Source organism: Erinaceus europaeus, chromosome 11 (assembly GCF_950295315.1).
Source record: "Erinaceus europaeus chromosome 11, mEriEur2.1, whole genome shotgun sequence".
In the NCBI taxonomy this organism is placed as follows: Eukaryota; Metazoa; Chordata; class Mammalia; order Eulipotyphla; family Erinaceidae; genus Erinaceus; species Erinaceus europaeus.
In genome coordinates this window covers 41,594,198-41,615,333 of record NC_080172.1, presented here as the reverse complement: position 1 = coordinate 41,615,333, position 21,136 = coordinate 41,594,198, and the positions used below count along the sequence as shown (strand labels likewise).

General features: G+C 45.2%; 1 protein-coding gene across 5 annotated transcripts in view; it reads left to right on the top strand.

The window, feature by feature from the left end:
- The window catches only part of ACOT7 (acyl-CoA thioesterase 7), a 149,265-nt gene that overhangs the window by 15,179 nt on the left and 112,950 nt on the right, over positions 1 to 21,136 (top strand). Inside the window, exon 1 of one of the 5 annotated variants that reach the window (XM_060201366.1) lies at positions 966 to 1,055. The exons of 2 other annotated variants lie outside the window; for them this stretch is intronic. In XM_060201366.1, coding sequence (XP_060057349.1) covers positions 988 to 1,055 — 68 coding nt within the window. In that variant the 5' untranslated portion in view covers positions 966 to 987. Of the gene's footprint in view, positions 1 to 965; positions 1,056 to 1,789; positions 1,809 to 6,830; positions 6,899 to 21,136 lie in introns of those variants that run through there. 2 more of the 5 variants (XM_060201367.1, XM_016192396.2) reach the window with 2 other exon arrangements.

The following is a 21,136-nucleotide window of genomic DNA, read 5'->3' as shown; positions in this document are numbered from 1 at the left end:
TCCTTATGCCAGTCCTTGCACTTCGTGCCACCTGCGCTTAACCCTGACTCCCCGACAGCTCATAATTTTTTAAATTTATTTAAAAAAGGAGACATTAACAAAACCATAGGATAAGAGGGGTACAACTCCACACAGTTCCCACCACCAGATCTCTGTATCCCATCCCCTCCCCTGATAGCTTTCCTATTCTTTTTTTTTTTTACATTTATTTATTTATTTTCCTTTTTGTTGCCCTTGTTTATCGTTGTTGTTGTTATTGCTGTCATTGTTGTTGGATAGGACAGAGAAAAATGGAGAGAGGAGGGAAAGACAGAGAGGGGGTGAGAAAGGCAACTGCAGACCGCCTGTGAAGCGACTCCCCTGCAGGTGGGGAGCTGGGGGCTTGAACCGGGATCCTTATGGCGGTCCTTGCGCTTTGTTCCACCTGCGCTTAACCAGCTGAGCTACTCCCGACTCCCAGCTTTCCTATTCTTTAACCCTCTGGGAGTATGGACCCAAGGTCATTGTGAAATGCAGAAGGTGGAAGGTCTGGCTTCTGTAATTGCTTCCCCGCTGAACATGGGCATTGACGGGTGAATCCATACTCCCAGCCTACCTCTCTCTTTCCCTAGTAGGGTGGGGCTCTGGGGAAGTGGAGCTCCAGGACACATTAGTGGGGTCATCTGTCCAGGGAAGTCTGGTCGACATCATGGGAGCATCTGGAATCTGGTGGCTGAAAAGAGAGTTAACATACAAAACCAAACAAATTGTTGAGCAATCATGGACCTAAGGCTGGAATTGTGAAGATGAAGTGTTGGGGGGTACTCACTGCAGACTATTGTATACTTTGCTTTCAGGCATATATTTTGCCCTAGTTTATGGGTATGTGTGAACATATGCTTTATCTCACGGACCTGGTCTATATCTAGGTTTTGGGACTTTGTTAGGAAGTGAACCACTTGGAATGGAATTAGAGAATACTATGAAAGGAAAAGTGTCACCCAAGTAATGAAGCTGAAGGGTTGTCATTCCACACCTGAAATCTCTGGACACAGTCTGAAGCGAAGCATGCTGAGGTGATTAAGTTGGGATTGGTGGATGCAATATTATTTGGTATGAATTGAGAGAAGCATGCAGGAAAGTGAGCCCCATCCTAAGGTTCCAGGTCTGGGGAAAATATAGGCTCTATAGTGGAAATGTGAGGTTCCTGCTCAACAGCTCCCTTTTAACCACACTTGGGTTTATGTAAATAGGGTGACATTGAGGCCATACATTTGATGGCCAAAAGAATCAAGCATGTGATTGGAGGGTTGGAATTATCAGTTCTAGTCAGTCACCTTACCTCAGGGGGAGGGGAATGGACTGAAAGTTAAAATCCTCTTCAAAGAGCAATGATGTAATCAACCGTGCCATTTAATGAGGTCCAATAAATACTCAAAGGTTCAGAGAACATCCAGGTTGTTAAATATGAAGCACTGGTATTCTATACCCCTCCCCACATACTCCACCCTATGCAGAGCTCTCATATGACTGATTTATATTCTTTAACAAGCTGTACCATAAATGAGCCCCATGAGTCACGGACCAAATTGAAACCCAGTCTGGAGCCATGGGAATATCCTATAGCTGGCTGATCAGAAGCCTAGGTGACTTCTGATCTTGGAATTGGTGCTACTGTAATGCAAGTAGGGCCTGCCTTGTCTTGTAGGACTGAGCCTTTAACCTGTGGGATCTGACATGATGATCTCTGGGTAGATAGTATGAGAATGGAGTTGAATTGTAAAATACCCTGCAGGTGGCTTGGTAGTAGGGGACCTGAGTTGTGATTGGTGAATATCATATAGATTATTATTATTATTATTATTATTATTATTATTATTATTATTATGAGAGAGGGAGATGAAGAGGAGAGAGGGAAACTTTCACATGAAGTACAGAGAGGGAGAGAGAGAAGCTAGAACATCACTCTGGTACCTGCAATTCCAGGGACTAAACTGGAAACTTTAGGCATGCAAGTCTGATGCTCTGCCATTTGAGCTATTTCCTCAGCTACTGTCTTAAAATTTTTAGGCTTGTGTTTGTACTTAGAGCTTTAACACCAAAACTGCTTTTTGATACCCCTTGATGTTTCAGGAAACTGGATCCTGTTTGATATTTTGTGCTTTTATGACAGCTTGGTTGCACCTTGTATTATTACCTGTAGAAGTCAGCCTCGTAAGGGGGCCGGGTGGTAGCGCAGCTGGTTAAGTGTACATGGTGTGAAGCGCAAGGAGCAAGGACTGGAGTAAGGAATTAAAGAACAAGTTTAGTGTCATAGAAAATTTTTTTTCTTCCCTCCCTCCCTCCTTCTCTCCCTCCCTCTCTTCCTTCCTTCCTTCCTTCCTTCCTTCCTTCCTTCCTTCCTTCCTTCCTTCCTCCTCTCTTTCTTTTTAATCTTTAAAAAAAAATTTCATTTCTTTTGGGTAGAGACAGAAGATGATGAGGGAAGGAGAGAGAGAGACTTGCAACACTGCTTCACTACTTATGAAGTTTCCCCCTGAAAGTGGGGCCTGGGGGCTTGAACCTGGGTTCTTTTACACTATAATGTGTATGCTGACCAGGTGCGCCACCACCCAGCTTGCCTACCTCCCATTCTCTTATGCAGAGAAGCAGGAAGGGAGTGAGAGACCACAGCATTGAAGCTTCCTTCAATGTGGTGGGGGCTGCTTTCAAGCCTGGGTCGTGCACATTGCAAAGCAGTGTACTATCCAGGTGAGCTGTTCCACCAGTCCCCAGCTGTCTTTCAAGGTGGTTGCACCACTTTGAAATTAGGTGTTTCCATCAGCCATGAGTGGGCATTGTTGCTCCACATCCTCCCCAGCATTTGGTATTGTCGGTGCTCTGGATTATGTCTATTCTTATAGGTGTGCTGTTTTAATTAATTTGCATTTCCCGGTGACTTATTTGTTATCTGTTTGTCTTCTTGCAAATCTTTAATCCTTTTTCCTAATGGATTGTCTGCTGTAGTTTTAAGAGTTCTTATTTTGGCTACAAATCCTTTATCAGATAGGGATTTTCTCCTAGTCTGTGGCTTGTCTCTAGTCTCTTACCTTTCTCTCAGTTGGTTCCTTCAGTGGCCTATCCCCTTGCTCATTGTAAGAGGCTTTTCCTAGGTCTTGGTGGGGGATGGGGTGAGGGTTGGTGGGAGGATGGGGGAGACACAGGAGCAGTGGAAGGCAAGGCAGCAGCAGGGAACTCACCTCTGCATTGAGGTAAAGTAACCCTCAGAGGTGCAGGGACTGCCTTAAGGACATGTGGAAACCAGATGGTGAAACTCTTGCCATCAGACTGTCTACCCTGTCTGGCACCACCTGCAGTCTTCAAGGGCAGATGCCCTGTTCCTTGCCCCCACCCCCTGCAGTGTAGAGATGCCAAGGGTAAATTGGCCTAGGAGACACATGTCCTTAAGTCAGCTTGTCTGCATCCAGCTATGGCTTTTTAATAAGGTTCTGGGACTGCATGTATGTGCAATACCACTGCTTAATGGCTTTTTCTGGACCAATTTTTGTCATCTATTTTAGAGACAGAGAGAGGGAGAGACAGAAAAGGAAGACACCATAACACTGCTCTGCCATTCATGGAGCGTGCTTAGTTTTGTCAGTGGGGCTCCCATGTGGTGCTGGGGCTTGAGCCCAGGGACCAGCCTGTACCTGGCCTTCAGCTGGGGTGTGTGTGTGTGTGTGTGTGTGTGTGTGTGTGTGTGTGTACAGCTCCATAATTTTATATTTATAAGGTTGTGTAACCCTCACTGTTTTTTAATTCCAGACCATTTTCATCAACCTTGAAATAATCTCTGTACCCATTAGTTAGATACTATTGTCTTACCCACAACCACAGTCTACCCTCTGTTACAAGGGATGCCCCCACCATTCCTGATCAGTGAAATCATACAATATATGACCTCTGTATCTGGCTACTTTCATTCCACATAATGTGTCATCCACATTTTAACATTTTATTAGGTAGCAGTACTTCACTCCTGTTAATGGTCAGTTATTATACCAGGAATGGGTAGGCCAGCTTTTATTTGTCCTTTCATCTGTGAGGGATATTCTGGCGATTGAGAATACTATTGATCTATTTTTAGACCACTAATTTTTATCATTTAGAATGGTTCTTGGTTGTGTCCTAGGAGGTGGCTCAGAAGATGGATAAAGCATTGGAATCTCAAGCATTAGGTCCTGAGTTTGATCCCTGGCCTCACATGTTCCATAGTGATACTCTGGTGATCTATCCTCTCCTTCTGTCCTCTCCCTCTCTTCTATTATTAATAAGAAATAAGAAAGAAAGAAAGATGGGGAATGTTATGCATGTACAAACTATTGTACTTACTGTTGAATGTAAAACATTAATTCCCCAATTAAAAAATAAATTAAAAAAAAGAAAGAGAAAAAAATAGCATGGTAATACCAATGAAATAGCTCACTTGGATAGTGTGCTGCTTTGCCATGTGTGTAACCCAAGTTTGACCCTGACCCTGCCACACAGAAGGAAGCTTCCTCCCCTGCAAATGGGGACTAGGAGCTTGAACCTGGATTCTTGCATATGGTAACATATGTACCCTACTGGGTAGGTAAGACACCACCTAGCCCCTCTAAACTTTTTTTTTAAAATATATTCTTGGTTGTAAACTCAGGGCATAGTACAGATAGACGTGGTAGATCATTAACTCCACTTTTAGCAGATTCTCCTTTTGCAGAGCAGAAGGTGCAGCTGGAGAATCCCCAGTTTTGGATCATAACTTGGCCTTTCTGGGAATCAGTGATCCCTCCCCTCCCACACTCCTCACCTTATTGGAACAAAAGTTGCTTCCATTACCCAGGAAATGGCAGGATTTTCAGGAACCTATATCAGGACAATATGTATTTCCTTCTTGCCAATATATGCCAATATGCATTTCCTTCTTGCCAAACCTGGCATATATGGTGGTGTGACCCTGAGGTACAGAGACCTAGACTTGCTTAGTGACATAGTGATACCCACAGGCACAGCTGGGCTAAGTGTGAGAGCTCAGTGTGAGTCCTGCCACAGCTTTGTGGAGGAACCCTCTAATGCTATGTTCTTCCCTAGGAGACACCTATCTCTGAAAGTCTTGAAGAACAGAACTGGAGGGGCCTGTTCTCAGGAGATGACCAAGCTGTGAGTGGGAGCTGTGAGGAGGTCATGGGGTGGTGGGGACGACAGTGTCTAGGGGAGACTCTGGTCTTGTGTACTAACGTGCCTGGAGCCTCTGGGATATCCTGGGCTGGAGTAAGTGTACATGATCTTGGGAGCCTTTCCTCTGACCTGAGGTAGGAGAGGATTGTGACCTGACCTGCCCCAGCACATATCCTTCTCAGAATGGAGGAAGGGATGATGCAAGACTTGACTGGGCAAGAGGGACAGGAGGGAGGTGTGGTTGCTTGCTTTGCCTTTGGCCAGGCCAGGTACATGAAAGCTCTGTCACCCAGCTCACCTGAGACCCCAGAACCTGGATGTGATGACCTCTGCCTACTCTTGGATTTGTCCTATGCTCTGGGCTTCAGTGGCTGGATAACTCTTCCATCTGCCACAGGACCAGGTTGGGCTGCCTGGGTAAGGAAGGCTTTTGGGAACATCTTATACCCAGACTCACCCCTGACTTCTCCTAGGTAAATCTCTTGTGAACCCCCTCCCCTGTCAGGCAGACCCGGCCAGGCCAGGGCAGTTTCAGGCCCCTGCAGAAGCAAAGCCTATGCTACTGGGCAGTCTGGACTTACCTTTCATTAGGGGGAAAGGTGGGGTCATTTAGGGCAACAGCACTCTTCTTAGGAGAATGGGTGGTTGTGGTTTGGGAGGTGGTGCAGTGGATAAAGCATTGGACTCTCAAGCATGAGTTTCTGAGTTCAAACCCCAACAACACATGTGCCAGAGTGATGTCTGGTTCTTTTTCTGTCTCCTCCTTTCTTTTAAATGAATGAATGAATGAATGAATAAAATAAAATCTCTCTTTTTAAGTATTTTATTTTTGAGAGAGATGCAGAGAGAGAAAGACATAGAGAGAAACACCAGATCACTGCTCAGCTGTGGCTTACGGTGGTGCGGGAAATTGAACCTAGGATTTTGGAGCCTCATGCATGAGAGTCTCTTTGCATAACCATTATGCTATCTACCTCTGCCCAATAAATAAAATCTTTAAAAAAGAGAGAGAGAGAGAAAGAATGGGTGGTTTAGGGATGCCTGCAAGACTGGTGGCTGACCAGAGGAAGTAGCTAGCTTTGATAAAGAAAAGGGTCTGTGACAACTGCACCTGTGAAAGCCAACCCTTGATTAAAGTATGTCCCCGCTGCGGGACCTTCAACGTGGGTTAACCTAGGAGAGAGAGTGAGGACAAGGAAAGAAGGGAGAGGGAAGGGGACAAGACACGCGAGAGAAATGAGACAAGTCAAGATTCTGATCAAGTTTGTTTATTAGCACCAAAGGTGCTGTTTTTAAGGCCAGGGCAAGGGGGGAGTTAGCATTTGGGGACTGTTGATTGAAGTGGTGTGTTGCCATGGTGATCAGCATTATCTGGAAGGTCCTGGGTGATTCATGGGGAAGTGGAGTTGGGAGACAGAAACTTATCTTTTAGGCAAGGCCGGCTGTGAACAAAGACTTTAAGGAGTAGAGAAGCAGGGACTTATCTTTTAAGCAAGGCCTTCTGTGAACAGAGACTCTGTGGCCATACCAATAGCAACCTTGAGGGCACATGTGGCTCCCCACAAAAGTACACCCTGGCTCTGCAGTCAAGCCTGGGCTTCTGCTTTAGGAAGGACACAACAGTGGCTCTCTGCTAATTTATTCATACCTTGGCCCGCAGCCTTGCCTCAATGATAGGTCCCCTGTGCACCTTACTGGGGAGTTTCAGTTTCAGCTGCTGGAGGTAAGATTCCCAGGAAAACAGCTCCTGTGCTGTTGCTTTCCTTAGGGGCACGATTGCATTACCCTGTCCCTGCTCTCAGACTCCATGAAGGGCCTATACCTCCATTACTGGGCTGTTCTGCTGTTTGACTTTCTTCTTGGCTCAAGGAAGGAGGGGAGGCACAGAAGGAAAAGGGGCCTGCCTGGTAGATGGGGAGGCCCCAGAGGGACTCCTAAGGTGGGGGTATCTGCCACAGGAGAGCAGAAGCTGCACTGGTCCATTTCCCCTAAGAGGCTCACCAGCCCTGAGCTTAGGAGGTGGCCTTGGGTTTCAGATGCCAGCTCCTGAGAGGACTTCCTCCTATGGTCTTCCTCTTTTTTTTTTTTTTATCTCATTTTTTAAATTAATTAATTTATTTTTGAAGATTTATTTATTAGAGAGAAACCAGAGCACTGCTTAATTTTGGTAGATGTTGGTATTGGGGGAATCAAACCTGGTACCTATGGGGGCCACAGGCATCCAAGTCTGGTGCACATTCCCCTGACCTCTTTTTAAAAGCATTTTTTTAAAAAATTGATTTATAAAAGGAAACACTGACAAGACCATAGGATAAGAAAGGTGCAATTCCACACAATTTCCACCACCAGATCTCCATACCCCATTCCCTCCCTTGATAGCTTTTCTACTCTATCCCTCTAGGAGTATGGATCCAGGGTCATTATGGGATGCAGAAGGTGGAAGGTCTGGCTTCTGTAATTGCTTCTCTGCTGAACATGGGTGTTGACAGGTCGATCCATACTCCCAGCCTGTCTCTCTCTTTTCCTAGTGGGGCAGGGCTCTAGGGAAGTGGGACTCCAGGACACATTGGTGGGGTTATCCGTCTAGGGAAGTCTGGTTGGCATTATGGTAGCATCTGGAACCTGGTGGCTGAAAAAAAGAGTTAACATATAAGGCCAAACGAATTGTTGATTAATCATGAACCTAAAGGCTGGAATACTGCAGATAAAGATTTGGGGTCTCCATTTTGGAAATAGCTATTAGGTCTATTTTAGGTATATTCCAAAGGGACTTTACTAGATTTTGCCTGAGCCTGACATCTGATATTCAGGTGTATCCAAGTTATTGTCTGGAGAGATGCTCTCACGGCTAGAAAAAGGGCTAGAAATCTGGATCAGGGAAGAGAGTAGCTCCCAAATATGGGAAAGATGTATAAATATTGTTGACTGTAAACCCCATCAATTTGATCTGGTGCCCATATTCAGCACAGGAGCCTATGTAACCTCTGCATCCCTGGGATTAGAAGATGCAGTATCAGTTGGTATGAATTGAGAGAAGCATGCAGGAAAGTGAGCCCCACCCTAGAGGTTCCAGTACTGGGGGAAATATGGGCTTTATAGAGGAAGTGGGAGGTTCCTATAGAAAGGTCCGAGCTCATATTCTGTGCTCATGAGTAGGAACATTCCAAGTTGCACCAATTTCAGGACCTATCTTCCTCAGGTGGTAGATAGAGTATGTTATCCAACTCCCCTTCGGAGGATGGAACAATCCCTACCATTGTTGATCCACATTAAGGGCAAGGTCCTGTGGGGACCCCCAAGGAGGTCCCTTATGTTGTTCCTGATGGAGATGACCAGTGACAATGGAGAGAGGGATCTATTTGAGGTCTTGGCCCATCATGTCTATGTGGGAATCCCAGGACTCCCCGACTAGGGCCCCAGTTGATGGGGTGGCCTGACAGTGACTAAAGAGTCATCATTAAAGTATGCCAGTCTCTTGCCCTTATTCAGCTTTTGTAGTCCTTACTTTGATAAGGTTCACTTTGGAGTGACTGAAGGAAGTGTAATAGGAAGTAGGTGAGGAGGGTATCTAGCTCTAAGTGGAAACTTTTTATTAGGTACTTTCTGGTGTCTTTTTTAAAAAATATTTTTATTTTTAAAAATTATTTTTATCTGGATAGAGACAGCCAGAAATCAAGAAGGAAGGGGGTGATAGAGAGGGAAAGAGACAGAGAGACACCTGCAGCCCTACTTCACCGCTCATGAAGCTTTCCCCCTGCAGGTGGGGGCTGGGGGCTCGAACCTGGGTCCTTGCGCACTGTAACATGTGCACCACCATCCAGCCCCTCTTTATAATGTCTTTTTTTTAGGTCTTTCTGCTTGCTCGCTGCATTTATTGACTCACTGCAAACTACTGTGCACTTTTGTTTTCAGGTATATATTTTTGCCGTAATTTATGGATACAGGTGTACATATGCCCTACCTCATGGGACCTGGTCTATATCTAGGTTTGGGGGCTTTGTTAGGAAGTGAACTACCAGAAATGGAATTAGAGAATCCTATGAGAAAGGAAAGGTCTCACCCAAGTAATGAGGCTGAAGTGTTGACATTCCATGCCTAACATCTCTGGACATAATCCTAAGTGAAGCATGCTGAGGTGGTACTTGTTGCATTGATTAGGTTGGGATCAGAAGATGCAGTATCAGTTGGTATGAATTGAGAGAAGCATGCAAGAAAGTGAGCCACACCCTAGAGGTTCCAGTACTGGGTAAAATATGGGCTTTATAGAGGAAGTGGGAGGTTCCTGCTGTTTTAGGGTTTAAGAAGGCAATAGATAGTTATTGCTGTAATCAAATTATTTGGCAATTGGGTTAACTTTGAATATCCCATTGTTAAGATTTGCCGTATCTACCATACATGACCTCACCATGATTTATGTCCTTTGACATTATTTATATATAGCTGTATCTTATAAAGTAATGCTGCCAGTTGCTTCTGTTCTCCCTGGTCTAAGCTTTTAGGAGACTTAATATTTCAAAGAACAAGTCATATTAGAAATGTATTAGTAATTTGAACCCACAGTTAAAATTCATTCTGATTACCAATTTGTAATCTTTTTATTTATTTATTTATTTATTTATTTAAGAAAGGCGACATTAACAAAACCGTAGGGTAAGAGGGGTACAGGTCCATATAATTCCCACAACCCATATCTCATATTCTCCATATCCCATCCCCTCCCCTGATAGCTTTCCCATTCTCTATCTCTCTGGGAGCATGGACCCAGGGTCATTGTGGGTTGCTGAAGGTGCACGGTTTGGCTTCAGTAATTGCTTCCCCGCTGAACATGGGTGTTGACTGGTTGACCCATACTCCCAGTCTACCTCTCTCTTTCCCTAGTAGGGTAGGGCTCTGGGGAAGTGGAGCTCCAGGACACATTGATGGGGTCGTCAGTCCAGGGAAGTCTAGTCGGCATCATGCTGGCATCCAGAACCTGGTGGCTGAAAAGAGAGTTAACATACAAAGCCAAACAAATTGTTGAATAATCATGGACCTAAAGGCTGGAATAGTGCAGATGAAGTGTTGGGGGGTTATTCCTTGCAGATTCTTGTGTACTTCTGCTTTTAGGTATATGTTTTTCCCTGGTTTATGGGCACGTGTGAACATATACTCTGTCTAGGGGACCTGTTCTATATCTAGGTTTGGGGACTTTATTGGGGAGTGGACCACCTGGAATGGAATTAGAGAATACTATGAAAGGAAAGGTCTAACCCGAGTGATGAAACTGAAGGGTTGTCATTCCACACCTGAAGTCTCTGGACACAGTCTGAAGTGAAGCATGTTGGGGTGGCACTTGTTGCATTTATTAGGTTGTGATCCGCAGGTGCAATATTATTTTATTTGAATTGAGAGAAGCATGCAGGAAAGTGGGCCCCACCCTAAGGTTCCAGGACTGGGGGAAATATAGGCTCTATAGTGGAAATGTGAGGTTCCTGCTGTCTTAGGGTTCAAGAAGACAATGGTTAATTATTGTTATCCTCTCATCATTTGGTAATTGGGTTAACTTTGAAAAGTCCCTTTGTTAGGGTTTGCTGTATAATACCCAGCATCTTGTATATAGCCGTGCTACCTGTTGCTTCTGTTCTCCCTGGTCTAAGCTTTTGAGAGAGTCAACATATCAAAGATTCAGCCTATGTATTAAAAAGACTCAGTCTGTGTTTTAAAAAGTTTGAGACATATGATCAATTTTTCCCCTCTCATATTAATTAAATAGTGGTTTATATGACTATACTTTAATAGGAGTGTACATAAACACCATTCCCATCACCAAAAGACTGTGTCCCAACCCACACACCCAGCCTCCCCCCCCCCCCCCCCGGGAAGTCTAATGTCTACCCTCCCCCTTTTTACTTTAGTGCCCTGCTCTCCAATTTGAAATCTTAAGTGCTTAGTTGAAGGAACATATACTCAGCCTATGGTCTCTGCATTAAAAAGTTTGAGACATTCAACCAATTTTCCCCTTCTCATATTAATCAAATAGTGACTTATGAGATTACAAGTTATTAGGAGTATACATCAATACCATTCCCACCACCAAAGGAGTGTGTCCCCCCCCCCCCCCCAAAGTGAAGCTGAACTTCTACTCTCACCATCCACCCAGAGATTTTTACTTTGCTACTGTACTCCAAACTCAGTCATATTCTGCTTTGAGTTTCCTTTTGTGTTCTTCTTCCTCAGCTTCTATTTATGAGTGGGATCATCCCATACTCATCTTTGTCTTTCTTGTCTTTTAGCAGCAGAATTTGTAATAGTCAAAACCTGGAAGCAGCCCAGGTGTCCAACAACAGATGAGTGGCTGAGCAAGTTGTGGTATATATACACAACGGAATACTACTCAGCTATAAAAAATGGTGACTTTACTGTTTTCAGCCGATCTTGGATGGACCTTGAAAAATGCATGTTAAGTGAAATAAGTCAGAAACAGAAGGATGAATATGGGATGATCACTCTCAGGCAGAAGTTGAGAAACAAGATCAGAGGAGAAAACACAAGTAGAACCTGAACTGGAATTGGTGTATTGCACCAAAGTAAAAGACTCTGGAGTGGGTGGGGAGAAAAATACAAGTCCAAGAAGGATGACAGAGGACCTAGTGGAGGTTGTATTGTTATATGGAAAACTGGGAAATGTTATGCATGTACAAACTATTGTATTTACTTTTTAATTGAAAACATTAATTCCCCAATAAAGAAATTAAAAAAAATTACTTTTACGTATTAGTGGGGGAGAGAGAAAGAACAGCACCTCACTCTGGCAGGCACACGTGACACCTAGGAACTTTATAATTTCAAGTCCTGTTGGTATGCTTCTAAATTCTGTTTCTAAGACCCCTTCTGTTTCATTGGTTTAATCCCCCTGCTTAACACTGTATTCTATTTACATAACCACTGTTAACTAAGCACCACCCTGCCTCCAGGGCATTGGTTTAATCCTCACTATTTTGCACGCTTTTTCCTTCTCCCCACCCCCTATCCTATGTACATCCTCTTCGGACCTGACTCTTCTGCCTCAGGATATATAAGGACAAGATTGTGATTAGAGATAGCTTAGATTGCACTGCGTTCCACATGAATAAAGACTGAACTGCTTACCACTCAGCCATGAGTCCCTGGTCGTCTCTCTCCTGCCTGCGACGCTAGCCCGGCAAAGTCCAAATGCTCCCAGCCCACAAGAAGTATTTATATTTATGGGGGGGGCGGGGAGGAGAAGACCAAAACATGGCTCATCTCTGGTATATGTCATTCCTGAGATCAAACCTGTAGCCTCAGACCTGCAAGTGCTGTGCTCAACCTCTGAAATGTTTCCCAGGCTGATGCTCTTCCTCTTATGTCTGCAGGCTTTCGGTGTGGCAAGGCTGGGACCTGGAGTGGTTGTAGCCTTCTGCTGACTTCCCTAAGGCCCCTTCAGAGACAGTCCCGTGACTTTTTGATCTCCTGGCTTGTCAGCAGTACAAGGACTCTTAGATTTACTTCTGTAATTATTTGAAAAACCACGTTTCCATGACAACTGGCTTCTGGTCAACTTCCTGAGTTAGTGAGGCAGTGTCTTCCGTTTAGACTGGGAGCTCTGGATCCTGTGTGACAGGAGTTGGGAAGGACCTTACAGGAGGGGAAGATGGTTGACTCATTTAGCCATGCTGGCAGCAGCTGTCCCCCATGCCTCCCACATGACCTGTGATGTTGTGGACTACATGACATTCAGGCTGAGCAGGCACCACTAGTCTTTGGTTTGTGTGGGAGCAGGTTGATTGGTCTGAAGTGTCAGACATCCACTGGGTTGCCTGACCCCACAGGCCTGGCTCAGCTCTTGCTTACCCCATAATTTATCTGGTTTCCTGAGGTTGAAACAGGGTGTCAAGTTATGGGTGACCCTCAGGGCCCTTGGTGAGATCAGATTAGGGGTACATGGAGGAGACAGGCAATGAGGATTGAGATACGTCCCCCCATTTGAACACCACCACTTCTTCCTCGTCTTCCCTCTCCTGCTGTTTTTGTTTCTCCCACCAGTGACCTGGTTCTGCAGTTGGGTCAGTGCTGATGTTCTTCCTGCCCTCTGTACCCCAAAGCATTCTGGGTTTGAGATTCAGAGGGTTCCTACCCACCTGTTGCTGGAGTCTGGGATGAACAGTCAAATCCTCCACAGGGGATTTTATTCTGGCCCAGCTATTCCCACCCCCACTTTGAGGGGCACTGTGGGGTCTCACTAGATTGAGAGGACTTTGCTGGAATTTTTTTACATAGCAAGTTGAAATGCAGTGCCCTGGGGCTTCCATTCTACATTCTCCCATAGAAAGATGAGAGGTCCATGTGTGCCTGCCCTTGGAGGCCTCTGATCAGGGCTGTTCAATGTGGTCCACAGCCCTGGAACATGCCCACCTCCAGGGAAGCTCTCTTCCCATTAGGAGGAGCAACACTTGTATCTCTTCCATCCCTTTTCTTTTTTTTTCCTTTTTAAAATTTTTTTAACATTATCTTTATTTATTTATTGGATAGAGACAGGTAGAAATTGAGAGGGAGGGGGGAGGTAGGGAGGGAGATAGACAGAGAGACACCTGCAGCCCTACTTCACCACTTGTGAAGCTTTCCCCCTGCAGGTGGGAACCAGGGGATCGAACCTGGGTCCTTTCGCATTGTAACGTGTGTGCTCAACCAGGTGCGCCACCACCTGCCCCCCCCCCCATCCCTTTGAATCAAATTCAGTAGCCACAGCACCTTCTGTAAGGTGTCCTTCCAGCTGGCTGCGCTGTAGCCCTACTGGTCTTTGGGTACAAGCAAGAAACCCCCAGGCTTTATCTGTCATGGAAACCTAGCATTGGGTGCTGCCACTTTCTAGTTGAGTTATTTTAGCTTTCACTGTTGTAGAAAAGAAATGAGCTCCCGCCCCCTATGGTTACCATGGAACTCAGCGGGTGTTTAATTTTAGTGCTGACATTTTCTTGTCAGAGATGTTGGCTTGTGCTGGGGCTCTGGGAGAGGGACAAGGGTCAGCTCTCTCTGGGGGGCTGGTGTCTGGGAGCAGGAGCTGAGCCAGGCTCAGGCTGCAATCATGCCTTGGGTTCACCTGAATCATTCTGCTACCTCGACAGGAGAAGTGAAACCTCAGCCTGTATGAGTATCCCAGGGTCACTGGAATAGATTAATACAAACTGGAGCCTTAAAACAAAAAGCATTTATCTGCTAACAGTTCTTTCTGGAAGCAACCAGTCCAAAATCTAGTAAATCTAGGCTCCAACCAGACATCAATCTGTACCTCCCCATTCCTCCAGAGGCTCTAGAATCCTTCCTTCCTGTCCTAGCCTTTGAGAGCTGCCTGCGACTCAGTTTTTGCCTACACTGTCATGGGACCCTTTCTTCTGTGTGCCCAGATTTCCCTCTTCTTACTAGGGCAGCAGTCATGTTGGATAGTGCCCACCTTAGTGACCTCACCTTATTGTAATAAGTTCTGCAAAGACCCTATTTCTTTTTCTTTTTTTTTTTAATTCTTTATTGGGGAATTAATGTTTTACATTCAACAGTAAATACAATAGTTTGTACATGCATAACATTCCCCAGTTTCCCATACAACGCCCACTAGGTCCTCTGTCATCCTTCTTGGACCTGTATTCTACCCCCCACCCAGAGTCTTTTACTTTGGTGCGATACGCCAATTCCATTTCAAGTTCTTTTTTTTTTGTTTATGTATTTTTTTTTAATTGGGGAATTAATGTTTTACATTCAACAGTAAGTACAATAGTTTGTACATGCCTAACATTCCCCAGTTTCCCATATAATAATACAACCCCCACTAGGTCCTCTGTCATCCTTCTTGGACCTGTATTCTCCCCACCCCACCCCAGAGTCTTTTACTTTGGTGTGATACGCCAATTCCATTTCAGGTTCTACTTGTTTTTTTTTTTTTTCCTTTTCTCTTTTTTTTCCCTTTATTTGTAAAACAGAAAGTATCAACAAAACCATAGAATAAAAGGAGTGAAATTCCACACATTTCCCACCACCAAAGATCCATATCCCACTCCCCTCCATTGGAAGCTTTCCTATTCTTTATCTCTATGGGAACATAGACCCAGGGTCATTATGGGGTGCAGGAGGTGGGAGGTCTGGTTTCTGTAATTGCTTTGCCGATGGACGTGGGCATTGACAGGTTGATCCATACTTCCAGCCTGTCTCTATCTTTCCCTGCTGGTTCAAGGGTTCTGGAGAGGTGGGGCTCCAGGGTACATTGGGGAGGTCGTCTGTCCAGGCGTGGTTTTTTTTTTTTCTGATCTTGTTTTTCAACTTCTGCCTGAGAGTGAGATCACCCCACATTCATCCTTCTGTTTCTGACTTATTTCACTTAACATGCATTTTTCAAGGTCCATCCAAGATCAGCTGAAAATAGTGAAGTCACCATTTTTTACAGCTGAGTAGTATTCCATTGTGTGTGTGTGTGTGTGTGTGTGTGTGTGTATACCACAACTTGCTCAGCCACTCATCTGTTGTTGGACACCTGGGCTGCTTCCAGGTTTTGGCTATTACAAATTGTGCTGCTAAGAACATATGTGTACACAGATCTTTTTGGATGGATATGTTGGGTTCCTTAGGATATATCCCCAGGAGAGGAATTGCAGGATCATACTGTTCTTCACAGAGGTTGGACCAATTGACATTCACACCAGCAGTGTAGGAGGATTCCTTTGACCCCACACCCTCTCCAGCATTTGCTGCTGTTACCTTTTCTGATGTATGACATTCTCACAGGAGTGAAGTGGTATCTCGTTGTTGTCTTTATTTGCATTTCTCTGACAATCAGAGACTTGGAGCATTTTTTCATGTGTTTCATGTGTTTCTCATTTTTTCATTTGGATCTCTTCTGTGGTGAATATTCTGTCCATGTCCTCCCTCCATTTTTGGATGGGATTATTTGTTGTCTTGTTGTTGAGTCTGGCAAGCTCTTTATATATGTTGGTTATTAAATTCTTATCTGATGTATGGCATGTAAAGATCTCCCATTCTGTGAGGGGTCTCTTGGTTTGGGTAGTGGTTTCTTTTGCTGTGCAGAAGCTTTTTAATTTTATGTAGTCCCATAGGTTTATACTTGCCTTAGTCTTCTTTGTAATTGGATTCGTTTCATTGAAGATGTCTTTAAAATTTATGCGGAAAAGAGTTCTGCCAATATTTTCCTCTAAGTATCTGATAGTTTGTGATTTAACATCCAAGTCCTTGATCCACTTGGAATTGACTTTTGTATTTGGTGAAATACAGTGGTTCAGTTTCATTCTTCTGCATGTTTCAACCCATTGCTTCCAACACCATTTGTTGAAGAGACTCTGCTTTCCCCATTTAATAGTCTGGGCCCCTTTGTCAAAGATTAGATGTCCATAGGTGTGGGGGCTAGACCCTATTTCTGAATAAAGTCACATTCATGGTTTTAGGTTAGAACTTGCATCTCTCTCTCTCTCTCCACTCCCCCCCCCCCAACTTATTTACTGCTCAGCTCTGGCTTATGCTGGTTCTGGGGACTGAGCCGGGACCTTCAGTACCTCAAGCACTTTTTGCACAACTATTATGCCTTTTGCTCAGCCCTTACAGCTGTCATTTTTGGGGACACAGTTCACCCAGTACAAAGGTTCCTGAGGAGCATATGCAGGCTAGGCCTTGGAATGACTTTGAAGGGCAGGAGAACAGGGTTAGACCATGGGGTATCTGCTATGAGTCTGTGCATAAAATACACAGGGGTGGCCCCTTCTGGTTTCTTGTTCCTTGCCCTGTACTTTTCACTCCTGGAATGTGGTCTTCCACTCTTTTCCTCCTCAGGAGTAGGGTCAGTGCTGTCTCAAAGAGAAAAACTGCTGCTGTAGGGCCTCCCAAGACTGAATGTTGGTGGTCCGGGAGGTGGTGCAGTGATAAAGCTTTGGACTCTCAAGCATGAGGTCCTGAGTTGGATCCTCAGCAGCACATGTGCCAGAGTGATGTCTGGTTCTTTCTCTCTCCTATCTTTCTCATAAATAAATGAAATCTTAAAAAAAAAAAAAAAAAAAAAGACTGAATGTCAGCCAGACCAGGGGCCAGTAGTTCTATCTGATGTGATGTGATGATATCCAGAAAGGCCATGCTGAGGACATGCATCTGAACTATACCTAACCCCCCCTTTTATTCTTCCTTTCTCTCACCCCCCCCCCCCTTGGAGCTGGGACCTTATGCACAATTCCACTACTTTGGGCTACTTTTTGTTGTTGTTGTCTCTGGAATTTAACTTTTCCAGGCTGACTTTTTCAGACAGGGAGAAAGAGAAGGAAAGTTAACACAGCACCAAAGCTTATTTTAATGCAGTAAGGACCCAGGCTAGAACCTGGGTTGTGCACATGGCAAAGCAGGACACCATCTGAATAGGTTATTTTGCTCCCCTCTGGACCAATTCTTTTCATATACATATCTGTGGAGAGAAAGAGTATGTACAGTACAACACTGAGACATCCTCTGATGTCCCATGTAGTACTGGGTCAAAAACTGGACTGTGTACATGGCACTACAGTCCACTGCCTGCTGAGCTACCTCTTCATCCTTGAGTTAGGCTTGGAAGAAATTTTATTTGTTTATGGATTTTGCCAGAGCACTGCTTAGCTCTGGTATGTGCTGGTGCTTCAGATTGAACCTGGGGTCTTGTAGCTTCTGGTATGCTTCCACTATGCTAGCTCCCACCCAAAGAAATTTTAAAGATGGTTGATTTATTTGAACAGGTTTATGTGGTTTAAAATTCAGAAGACTCTGAAGCTTCTCAGTGAAAGAGTTTTCCTCCCTTACCTGGATAGTGCGCCTGCTTTGTCACATGCACGACCCAGGTTCAAGCCCAGTCCCCACTGCTTTGGAGGAAGTTTTGACTGTGGTCTCTTTCCTTCTGTCTCTACCTAAAGTCATCCTGGTGAGGTAAAGTCCCCAAGATGACAAGAAAGAAAGGGAAAGAAAATGAGGGAGAAAGGACCAAGGAAAGAAAGGGAGAGGATAGTTGTAGAGAAGATGGTTGGCCCATTAGGGGAACTGTGGTGGATTACAGTGGGGAGAGTGAAGATTGAGAATTCTGGTGGTGGGAATGGTGTGGATTCAAACCCCTGTTGACATGTCATTCTGTAATGTAAAAATAAAAATAAATAAATAAATAAAATTAATTTAATAAAAGAAAGAGAGAGGGGAAGGAAGAACAAAGAATGAATATAAGTCTCCTTCTGAAGTCCCTGTCCTAGTGCTCAGTCCTCCAACTGTGTCTATTGGACCTGCAGGTCTAGCCACCTGATGATTTCATGTTTTTCTCCTGCCTGTATCTGGAGAACACTGTTCGTGCTCAAGGCTCTGCCTGTCACCTTGTGTGGGCATCACTTATTCTAACTGGCCTTTTCAGGTGAACATTTAGGACACTGGCCAGTCTTCCATATAAACAGCTTTGGGGGGGAGGGGGACGGTAGTACAATGGGTAAAGTGCACATGGTGCAAAGTGCATGGACCGGTGTAAGGGTGTAAGTGTCCCAGTTTGAGCCTATGGCTTCCTACCTGCAGGGGGGCGGGTCCCTTCACAAGTGGTGAAGCAGGTCTGCGAGTGTCTATCTTTCTCTCCCCCTTTCTGTGTTCCCCATCTTGCTCAATTTCTCTCTGTCCTATCCAACAACAATAACTGGGTCAGAAACTAGACTGTCTACATGGCACTACATGGTAGTCCACTACCTCCTGAGCTACCTCTCCATCCTTGAGTTAGGCTTGGAAGAAATTTTATTTATTTAATTATTTATGTAATTATTTATTTATTTTCCCTTTTGTTGCCCTTGTTGTCTTTTTATTGTTGTTGTAGTAGAAATTTTATTTATTTAAACAGCTTTGTAGCAAGTGATTCTGAAGGCATCTGATGTAGTCATGTGTGGAAGTGCCTGTGGAATGAATCCTGTTGGTGCCTCTGGAGAGTGACAATCTTGCATCACTGGGATAGCTGGGAAAGGGGAGGGGGGAAGGACTAGTTGTGCCAGGCCTGCAGTACCAACCAGTGCAGGTGTCACTTATTGCCCTAAAGGTCAGTGGGAGACAAGGGCAGAAAATTCCAGATCCCTGAGGTCTTTACCTGCCTCACCAGGGAGTTGAATCTTTATTCCATTGAGAGTTGTTCCTTCTTTAATAAGGGTGGCTGTTGTGGCGGAGGTGTGAGTGGGAATTAGGGGGCCCCAGGCAGGTGTCAGAGCCCACTCCCTGCTCCTAGCTGGAGACAGAGCTCCAGCACACCAATGTGGCTCTTGGCTTCTGGAGCCTGTCCCAGGACCAGTCTATTCTTGTACCCAGATCTGATCTGCTCGACAGGCACTGGGCACTGTGCTCCTGCCTACCTCTTCACTACTCACAGACCACTGGCCCCTCCCTGTGCAGGGGTTTTCTTTTCCTGCCTCTGCTGGGAATACCCCACCCCTACCTCCTGACTCACCCTGCTGCCTATGTGGCTCTGGCCAGGTACCACTTCCTTTGGTGGTTTCCTTTTCTGGGAGTGACTCTGTGACACTATATGGACTGCCTCTTCAAAGCTCTGGTCACCCACCCAGTGCAAGTGCCAGCTTCTGAGGACAAGGTGGGATGCTGTCTGCTTTCATGGACCTAGGGAATATATGGCCTGCTCAGCCTGTGAGCTGGGACAGGGAGCTGTGGGTGACAGACACAGTGACATTCTGTGTTGGCAGGGAGAGTGGAAGAGCTGGGGTGAGAACTTGGGGAGTGCTCCTTGTGAAGGATCACCACACAGGGGATTGGCAGGATTTCGTAGGTACAGGAAAGTCTCCTGTTCCTGCAGGTTCTGGGATAGAAGAGGTTGTGGAATGCAGCTGGGGTCTGGAGAGGGGCAGAGAGAAGGGGCCAGAAACAGGCCCCCACCTGCTCTACCTCTTCAGCTGGTCTGTGTGTGTTGTGGAAACTCCTTACAGCTATCAGGAGATCTTACCCTAAACTCAGTCTCTTGGGCCTGACTTCCTGGAGGTCTGTGGCCACTGGCCCACCTCTGTCTCCTCGCTTGCTTTGCAGGGCTTGGTTTTCTTTCTTTTTAATAGCAAAGGGGGAAGTGAGCACGCCTCACTCTCCTGTGTTCATTGAAGGTGGGAACAAGGCCAGGCCTCCCCCAGCAGTCTGAGTCCCTATTCTGTCTAGGAGTGACTAGCCTTGGTCACCGGGATGGGGCACTGGGACAGGTTGTAGAGCAGGGCCTGGGAAGGAAGGAAAGAAGAAGTACAAGGTGAGGCCCCAGGGAGGCATCGACTTGGGGCTCAGGAGTGATGGCAAGAGTACTTGTAGGTATTTGGGGTAACTGCACACTGCTTGTTCAAGATGAGGTCCTGCACCACATGCCTGGGTTGCCTAAGAAGTTAGGATTGTCTTGGATGTAGGATGAGCACATGAATTCTGGATTTTCTGACATTTATTCCCAAGTGCCCAGGCAAAGTGAGTGAGGGTCCATTACCCAGTGCTACAGAAAGTTAACCTATCACAACAGCTTTAATGTGAAGAGAAATTGCCTTTAAAATAAAATAAAATATTCATTTATTAGTGGTGTGTGTGTGTGTGTGTGTGTGTATGTGTGTGTAACCAAAGCATTACTTTGGCATTTGTAACACTAGAGATCAAACTTGAGACCTCATGCTTGCTTTTACAATCAGAGGCTGCAGTATATAACTCAAATCAACCTTTGGCTTCCCCAGGAGTTGTTTTTATTTTATTTTAATTTAATTTTTTTATTATCTTTATTGGATAGAGACAGCCAGAAATTGAGAGGGAATGGGGAGATAGAGGGAGAAAGACAGAGACACCTGCAGCACTGCTTCACCACTTGCAAAGCTTACCCCTTGCAGGTGGGGGTGGAGGGGCTTGATGCTGGGTCCTTGCACACTGTAACATGGCCCCCACCTGGCCCCCATTTGTTTTTCTCATAGAGACA